Below are 9,756 nucleotides of genomic sequence, written 5' to 3' on the forward strand. Positions count from 1 at the left end.
TCTGTAAAGCCTGCAGCAGAGCTAGAATTTATTGAAGCTTTTTTCTGTTAGGCTGAAGGACAGATATAATGGAAAATTTATTGAACCCGCCAAATGTACTAATCCTTTCTGTAAAACGCAAATATAAAAATGAATAAAGTTTTTGTTTTGCATCTTACAAACATTGTTTCTGAGCTTAATTAGGATAGCAAACCTTAAAACTCTGCACCCATCTCTTTGATTGGTCAGTATCTTTAAATCTGATGCCACATGGATATGTTTAGGCCAAACCGTTTTGACATTTTAATGTCTACTTCCTGTTTTGTTTTGCCAGTTTCTGTATTTGATTTCTGCAGTTGGATCTCTTGAATTTATATTTTGGCTTGTCAAAATGTAATTTACGTTTTGATAAGTGAATGTTACCACATACATATTGTAAATATTAAAACAGATTATAATACAGCAAGTGAAAACTGTGAAAAACCTGATTGTTGCTTATTTATATTAAGTTATATACCCTGCTGTGTCTGGAAAATGGTGGGAGTGGAATTCAGCTACCTGGATGCTATATATAGATTAATGTCACTTCCACAGTTGTGGCTTTTAGAGTCTGTCTTAGTTCATTATCTGTAATTTTAAGCAGAAGCTTTGTTGAAAGCACCTGTCAAAGAATAATTAGAGCCACACCGTCTGATTTTTAAAACTGAAAGCTGCATCACCCAAGTCTGTGCACTTACACCAGCAAGCAACCAGCCTTGGGCTCTGTTCAGTGTACAGTGAACCCTCGTTTATCACGGTTAATCTGCTCCAGACTCTACCGTGATAAATGAATTTTCGCAAAGTAGGATTCTTTATTTATGAATTGAATATTTTCGCAGTTTGAGTATAGAAAACCTGTTTACGATTTCTAAATACGTTTTTTTAACATTAGAGCCTGTGGTGTTATGGGTCCACAGCTCGTTGAGAAAAGGCCATTCATTTTAAATAAATAATCACCGCAGCGGCGGCGTGAGGGGCGTTGTTGTAGCAGCCGCTGGGCAGTCGTCGATGTGGGCGTTTCTCACCGTGTGCACAGGTGAGGAACTGCCCACATTCGTGATTGCTCCCGTGGCTAATGCTACAGCTGTGATGGCCCCTCACGTTTTAAAAAGAAGCGCGAGTCGGTTGTGGAGGTGAAAATAAGAACGAGATGAGAAAAGGAAAGAAAGGAAAAGAGAGGACGGAGGTTACAGGGAGCAAGTGTGGAAGCAGGCGGTGCCGGAGAGAGACAGACACGCGCGCTCGAGCGCTCGTGGGCAGCTGCGAGGAAGCTGGGTGTTAGGCCGACACCCAGGCGTTTGCGTTGAGGTTGCTCCCGCTGAGTGACCAGGTAGCGGGAGTGCCTAGAGGAAAGCGACGAGCCGCAGAAGGCCGTGTAAAGGCAGCGGAAGTCGGGAGGCTTGGTGGTGGCAGCGGTGGGATGAGCTAGCAGTGGAGGCCAGAAGAGGAGACAGAGCAGCAAGCGGGATTGGTAACTGACTATGGAAGAACCCACGTACCCAAGCCGGAGGAGGACATTTTTAAGAGACTGAGCTTTTTAAGTACATTTATTTATTGCTGTCGTTTTTAATTGTCTTTTAAGGTTCTTCTTTTAATGTCCTGTTTTATGAAGGGGGCTTGGGTTGGTTTGTTTTATTGTGGGGAATTGTTTTAGTGCTTTTATTGGTTTTAGTGCAGTGTAGAGTGGCCGAGCTGTGGACCTGAGCTCCAGTTGCATTGGGTTGGCAGTGGTGTGGAGCCTTCCCATGCAACTGGAGTTTTATGGGGGGTGGAATGTGGTGTTACGGGTCCACAGCTCGTTGAGAAAAGGCCATTCATTTTAAATAAATAATCACCGCACCCGAGGCGGCTTTGTGAGGGGGGACGTTGTTTGTAGCGAGCGGGGGCGGTCGTCGATGGGCGCTTCTCACCGGTGCACAGGTGAGGAACTGCCCACATTCGTGATTGCTCCGTGGCTAATGCTACAGCTGTGATGGCCCCTCACGTTTTAAAAAGAAGCGAGTCGGTTGTGGGGAGAGTAAAAGAAACGATTGGAGAGAGAAAGGAAAGGAGAGGACGGAGGTTATCGGGAGCAATAGAGGAAGCAGGTCGGTGAGAGAGAGCCGCGAAGAGCGAGCGGACGGGCGAGCGAATGAGCGCTCGTAGGCAGCTGCGTTGAAGCTGGGTGTTTGGCCGACACCCAGACGCTTGTGTTGATGTCGCTCCCCTGAGCGATCAGGTAGCTGGAGTGACCAGGGAAGGCGACTGGCGCTGAGAGGCCATTGAAAGGCAGCGGAAGTCGGGAGACTTGGTGGTGGGAATCCCCAACGTGAGCGACCTGGCCGCTGTGGGAAACCAAGTTCTCCGGACTGGGATGAGTGCCATACGAAGCCAGGGATCGGGAGGTCTCCAGTCTCGTGCGTGTGTTTCAGGAGGGCAGCTGCAGAGAGCGTCTTGCCTGCTGCGATGCCCAATCGGGATTAGCAGGTGAGACGCTAACAGAAGAGCACCAGATTTGTTTGTTGTTGTTTTAAAGACTGCTTCCACAAGAAGATTTTAACCTCTCGTTTTTAAGGATGTGTTTTTTTTCTATTTATTGATTTTTAACCTCCACGTGTTCGTTTTATGGATTATTTATTTATTTATTGAAGAACTTGAAGATCTGCACTATTTATGGAAAACTGTATTTGTTGACTGTTTTTAATAAAAGCACTGTTTTCACTTTTAACCATCCCCTTGCTAAGATGCTCAATAATTTGCCTCCATTGACTAGCTCACTCGGCAACATTATCGACGGTGTTGGGTTCGAGTGCTTCCAATAGCAAAGGGAGTGTGGAGCCAGAACCCACATCGTCACAGAGCCCTCTACACATGAAATAACACCCTTTAGTCACCATTACACTCGTATTACCCAATATATTAGACAAAATAAGAGAAAATAAGACATTAGACGTTACAAATATATTACTAGGCTCCCCCGCCTTTTAAGGCGACTGACTTTTATCCTCAATTTGTATGCGCTCCATGTGTACATCAGGCATGTAATTGTAGGGAATGAGAACATCAAAGTGCCCATTCATAACATCTCCCGAAAACCTACGTTTTTTTTTTTTATCCCCTCGAGTGCCTGTCCAATGTCGTACAATGTCGGCCCGAATCTGTACCGCTAAAGACGGAGTTTCACACACTAAATAAGCTATAGATGAGAATAAGCAAGCACCATCTCTCCTGATATTTACTACATGGTGAGGCATTTGTACACCATCAACATTAATTATTTCCAGAGACATAATTTTGTCTATTTTTCCAGCGCATCGTGCACAAAAGCAAGGGAACGATGGGAGCACCAGAACTCTGTTCACGTCGCTTCGTACCGCAAGTAGTAAGTCTGTGATAAGCGGAATACCGCTATGCTTTGCACTCACGGGACGGAAGGACAATCCCGACTGCTTTTATATAGTAGATTATTGTACTGTACATTTAATTACACACTCACACAGTTCTTACACACAACCACTAACCTATGAAGGCACGACCTCAGTAGGAAAGTCTTCAGGTGGTGCAGAATCTTCAGCAGGTGCGTCGTTGTCTTCTACTGCTGAAGGAGTACTAGGAGTAGGCAGTGGGTGTCTGGGTGCGCGGCTGAAGGACATCTTGATAGGCAGTTGCTGGCGCTGTCTTTTCATATGCGTGAGGAGGTTTTTGTAGGGTATTGCCATTTTTGATCATATTCAAGAGTTACCTTCTCCTGGATAGTAAGCATCTTCCTCCGAAGCTTAGTTTTATTGTCCGAAGGCTTTGAAAAAGCAGCACGTTTAGGAGCCATTGTGGGGCTGGGGTAAAAGTTCTCAGAAAGCGCATGCGTAGTGACGTAACCGTGTATGAGGAAAAAATCGCGATAGAGTGAAGCCGCGAAAGTTGAAGTGTGATATAGCGAGGGATCACAGTACTCCTATTTGTACACATTTTGTCTTTCATGCTTTTGTTGGGGAAATCTTTAATGTGTATACAAATTATGGCATCATTGTCTTCACCACAGATATTTCGTCCCATCAGACTATTTAGTGTTGCCAGAATTACTAGTCTGATAGGAAATCTGGTAAGTTTGTCTTCTGCTGCAATTAGTGATAGTCTAGGGACTGGAATTTTTCATACAGTTTTGAGATACAGTTTCAGAACATGAGGTGCTGATGGCCTTTACCCTCTGTTTATTATAAGAGTTTTTATTGCCAGTGACAAGCTGTACTTTTTTGCAATATATAGTCATTTATATGGCAAACTCTACTGACATGCAATAGGTTTTAAGTTTTGAGAATGGTGGAAATCCAAAATAACCAGTGCAACAGTGAAGCGTCAAATTCTTAACTTGCCAGCACAATACACTGTTATGTATATATGGGGAGCTCAAGTCTGTAAATTCTTGATTTGTGTGTTTGTGCCAGGTTGCTTTGATAAATTCTTAAATATGTATTTATGTACTTTTGTACAAAGCAGTTTATATAAATAGTTTGTGCTAGGAAATCTTTTCTAACAGTGCATATTGGTATACAAGTACATTTTGTTCTTCATAGCTGTTGTTATCAAGTATGATAGTATAACCCATAACATGCTCTACATTTTGTACTTTCTGTGGCAAATCCTGCCTGTGTTCAAACCCAGGCTCCTGCATTTTTTTGTTCTGCTAAGTTAATGATCCATGCATACATTATCCAACCCGCTATGTCCTAACTACAGGGTCTCGAATGGGGTGGGGGGGGTCTCCTGGAGCCAACACAGGGCACAAGGCAGGAAGCAAACCCCGGGCAGGGCGCATGCGCTCACACCCCAAGCACACACTAGGGACAATTTAGAATCCCCGGTGCACCTAACCTGCTTGTCTTTGGACTGTGGGAGGAAACCAGAACACCCGGAGGAAACGCACGCAGACACAGGGAGAACATGCAAACTCAACACAGGGAGGACCTGGGAAGCGAACCCCGGTGTCCTAACTGAGAGGCAGTAGCGCTACCACTGTGCCAAGTTAATGATCCACTTAATCTAAATATCTTCTCCATGTTAGCTGATTCTATGCATTAATACATAACACATGCATGTGATGTGCATTAGCGACATCAGTGACATGAAACAATGTTTTTTCCCTGAACACAATTATGAATTCACAAAATGATGGATATCTTAAAGAAAAAATACAAACACAGAAAATGTTAAAACATAAATCTGGAAACACTGTGCAATATATACCCAAAATTATACATAGTTTTTATATGTATATTCAAAATATCCAAGGTCACCCACTTTCTGAAAGGGATCGAGTGCTGAAAGTTTAATTGGGACAAAAGTTCAAAAACAGATCCGTAATACCCCACAATGCCTCCATTTCAAGACAGACCAAGTTCCACCACTGACACACAGACGTAAAAGAAAATGGAAATGACTTGGTAATGACAAATGAGCAATTATTTAAATTAAAATAATATGCAAGAACAATATGATCTCACCTTAGTCATAGTTCCAGAAGGAATATGCTTTGGCAAACTTTGTCTCCACATTTAAATCAAGGCTGGGGACTAATGTTTACTCTGCACAGTGAAGCACAGTAACTGCTAAATCTTTTGTTGTTCAAGTGTATTCTACAGTAACAGGGGTACGCAATACATTTGTACAAGAGTTCTGATTTATTTTTCTTGCATCAGGCTTGCTTTCAAATTTGCACTACTTTGCAATGAATGAGTATGTTAAGTTTGAGTATAACAAATGAAAGAGAAGATATTTCAGTGCTAGAATGTGGGTTTTTTTGGCCTCATCAGAGTACTTGTTAGGTTGAAGGATCTCTTATGCGGGTTAACTTTTTTCTTGTGTTGTATGTTTTTTTTTCTGTCTCCATGAATTGAGGGCCACCCCTTTCCCAACCCGCCTAACCCAGCCCTACCATGTGTTCCTCTCTTTCTCCCCCTCTCTTTCTCTGTTGCAGCGTAGAGTCTGCTAAACAGCCTTCCTCGAACCCTGAGCACCACAACCTCAGCATGAACCTCTGTCAGCCCTGCCCCCCCTCTACTGCTGCTGCTGCTACTACTACTACTACTACTGCTACTACTACTACTACTACTAGTACCTCCTCTTGTTCTTCCATCTCCTCCTCTTCCTCCTCCTCCTCCTCTTCCTCTGTCGTCACTTCGGCAGCAGCCATCACCCTGTCCTCCTTGCTGCCGTCGGGTGGCCCTTCCTCCGATTCCCAGCTCCCCAGCAACCCTGTGTGTGTCTCCAGTCTGCTTGGCATGAACCCCGTCCCTTTGATGGCTCTCAGTGTGGTCAATGCTAAGAGCCCGGCTGTCGCTGTGTCTGCTGCCAGTGGTTCTGCCCCCGGTGCTTCTAACAAGCCGGGCACCTCGGACTTGGCAAACAAATCCAAGAAGAGAAGGTTGTCTCCTTACTGATTGCTGGGTTTTGCTTTTAAGGTTGGGAGGGTGTGGGTGGAGATGGGGTATCTCTTGTCTGAAAACTTAAGGAATGAGTTAAGACCATCTGGTGGCAGAAGACTGTTGCTTTTTTTTCTTGTGCATGATTAATGTTGCTGCAGACCACAAAAATGTCATAGAAACATGTTTTCAGTTTGTGGCCTAACTAGAGGAAAAAATTGTATGTTAGTAGTAGCAGTTACTAATGATTTACTGGGTATTATTCCTGAGCTCTGATTAAATTGTACTACAAGGTTTTTTTTTTTTTTTTGTTTTTTTGTTTTTTCCTCCATACTCCATACATTTTTTGAATATCTATCCAACTTCTAGTTTTTGTGAAACGCCTTATGATTTTTGTGGTATTCAAAAAGTTTGGTCTGCTTTCTCTAAATGGGAAGCAAGTAGCAATAGTCAGAAACCTCTCTTGTTGAACAGAATGCCAAACTGCACTCTTTTTATATTAAACAAGTGTTAGTGTTGCACGATTGTTGAAATTATGCCTTTATTGGGACTTGTACAACAAAGCAGAGTGAGTTGTTTATTACACACTACACTGCTTGTTTTGTTCCCTTCCCTTTTTGGGGTTGATTTTTATAAATATGATTGGTTCTAATTGAGATAAATGTTTGACGTGCATTTCTTGAATATAACAGATTATGAAAAATTTATACAGTTAAACACTCAGATGGGTGTGTACAGTTGTGTTGCTCTTTTACATTTTAGGCCATTCACCCACACCCCAAACCCTTGGGGTTCAACAGTAGCTTTACGCCTATACAGTTGTGGCTTGATTCTTGCTGATTTTGCTCCCCTTCTCTTGCAAACTTTTCTCCTATAGTTTTCCTGCCTGTTTCAAATAGAATATTCCACTTATGTAACACAAATTTGTAACTGTTTATTTTATAACAATGAAAAGTGTATTGCTATGTACGTGATAATAAAATTCAGTCTTGTCTTGGTCAGGTGGTATGAAATTACGCAACATAACTAGCAACATATAATATAAATAGAATAACCTCTTGCTTTCATATTTATGTAGTGTTGTCCCAGCAGGGATATGGCATCTCATATAGACAGTAAACACTTTGAGTTAATTTTGACTTGTAACAGTAAAGTGCATTGAAACAAGTTTTTGTATTTCTTTTTCCTCTCTTCCCTTTCCCATTGTGTGTTTTTCTTATTTTAGGCTGTCGTCTGAAGCATCAGGATTGGGAAGCAACTAATGAGCAAGCTCAAGTTACCCATCAGCAGTAGCATCCATATGCCCATATAATTCTCCAATGTAGTTACAACGGAACAATTTTTGCTATTCCAATTTTAACTTTTTTTGTCATGCCCACCCATCAGTTCATCAGCCTTTTATTTTTTTCCCCTCAATTATTCAACTTTTTAATTACCTTGCATCTGTTAAGTGGTTTTAATGTACCTTTGCTGAAGAAAAAGGAAAATTATATTTACTACTTTTTATTTTTTGCCTTTTGTTCACAATGAATTTCTGTTCTACCATCCTGAAGTGTAGAAGTGAAAAATCTGAATAGGGTCAAGTTTAGCTCTTGTTATGTCAGATTTTTCTATAAAATAAAAAAACAAAAAAAAAGAAAAACAAAAGAAAAAAAAAAAAAAAAAATATATAATAAATAGATGAACTGAATTTGCCTTTTTACATGTGCTGTGTATTTAATTTTTCCAAAGAATAACTTTTTGCTTGGATGTATACAGTTTGCCCCCTTGATGGGTGTTCCTCTTGGTTGTCCACTGTTGGGTTTACAAGAGTGGCTTAGACATTTAGGAGCTCAAAATAACTTTAAAATGTTTTTTTTAGGTGTAGAGATTTATGTAGAAAATATAGATTTAATAATGATTCCAAGAGTGGAAATTGCTTACATTGAGAATGTACATGTGCCTGGTAATTGGGAAGGGGCTTGTTTACGGGTGTTAAGAATATTTTCTCAGTAGTTTAAGCTTTTTTTTTTTTATATATATATATATATAAAGTCTTACTTCTTTTTTGGCACTGACAGAGCTGTTAAGTTTTTTGTGTTCCACTCCAATTTATTTCATGTTCCTATTAGAATTTTCTGTTTGTAAAATCAAGTTTTTTTTTAAACTTCTAACAAGTGGACCTCTCTCCTGAATGCTTATGTACGCTATATCAAAAAAGTACCTAAGAATGGTTTTGACAAGAACTGATCTTTCATCCCAACATTTTTCAGTTCCTGTTTATCCATCTTGTACAAAATATCATGTCTGGATTTGATGGTCCCCAAAGCTCTACTGTCACCAAAAACAAGCCTAAAGCATCTCTGTATGAGGTTTACCTTTTAATCTGCTTCTGTCCTGCACTCTGTTCTAAAGTACCCATTTAAAAATAACAGTTGGCATTCACTCTACTAGCTCCCTTCACTGTTCTGAACTCTTATATTTTGTTTTCTGTGCTTGCTTCAACTGAAAAGGTCCAACTTTCAATCTTTCCATAGTCATGCAGTCGGTCAATTTTTATTCTTTGGTGTTTCTGAAGCATTGTAATAGCATTATTTTTTAATAATATGGTGACCATAGCTGCACATAACACTTTAAGTGCGCTCTCACTACTTGTGTGCACATTTAAAGAATAACCTCCATGACTTGTGTTGGGTTACATAGCACACTGTGTCAAACATCCCTTAGCTTTAAGTCTTTGTCGATGATGGATCTGGACCACGATGAGGCCAGTATAACACTTCAAAATGTATTGCCAAGTTTTAGACCACCTGTTTTTGCTATCTTTTCAACACTTGACATTATTGTTAAATGTGTTTTACCCCAGTCTGAATTCTGCTTTATGGTATCTTCTGTTTCACTTGGGTTGGGGCAAGTTTGCACACAACTTAAAACTATTGGTCTTTTTAATGAAGAACATAAATGAGAGCAGCAGCCATTCACTAAATGTGTAGGCAACATCTAATTTGGAAAACTTCCTTGTACCTTGAGTATTTTTTTTTTTTTTGTCTTTTTGTTTAATACACCTTTTAAATCTCACTTATTGTAGTTAAGATACCACCTAAAGAAGAAAAGGTGATTTTAGCAAAACATTTTAAGTTAAATAACATTTTACCCGACTTTTTTTTAAATGGTTTTGTTGCGTCCTTATCAAATTCTAATCTTTGCTTAAAGATGATCGTTCTTTCTATACAAATGCTCATTCTTCACTAATTTCCCTGTGCTTGAGTGATGTTCGGTCTTTAACAAATGCTTCCATTAATTTACTCATGACACATGGTAAGCTTAACATCCTAGCTCGATGAACATGACCACCTTTTTGATT

General features: G+C 40.5%; 1 protein-coding gene across 8 annotated transcripts in view; it reads left to right on the plus strand.

Moving 5' to 3' along the window:
• Window positions 1-8,407, plus strand: part of pcbp2 (poly(rC) binding protein 2) — a 44,535-nt gene extending 36,128 nt beyond the window's left edge. For all 8 annotated transcript variants that reach the window (XM_039746834.1, XM_039746835.1, XM_039746837.1 and 5 more), the window contains one exon: window positions 7,639-8,407. In XM_039746834.1, coding sequence (XP_039602768.1) covers window positions 7,639-7,675 — 37 coding nt within the window. In that variant the 3' untranslated portion in view covers window positions 7,676-8,407. The remainder of the gene's footprint in view (window positions 1-7,638) is intronic.
• Window positions 8,408-9,756: the final 1,349 nt, after the last annotated feature.

This window comes from Polypterus senegalus, chromosome 3 (genome assembly GCF_016835505.1).
Source record: "Polypterus senegalus isolate Bchr_013 chromosome 3, ASM1683550v1, whole genome shotgun sequence".
NCBI lineage: Eukaryota > Metazoa > Chordata > Cladistia > Polypteriformes > Polypteridae > Polypterus > Polypterus senegalus.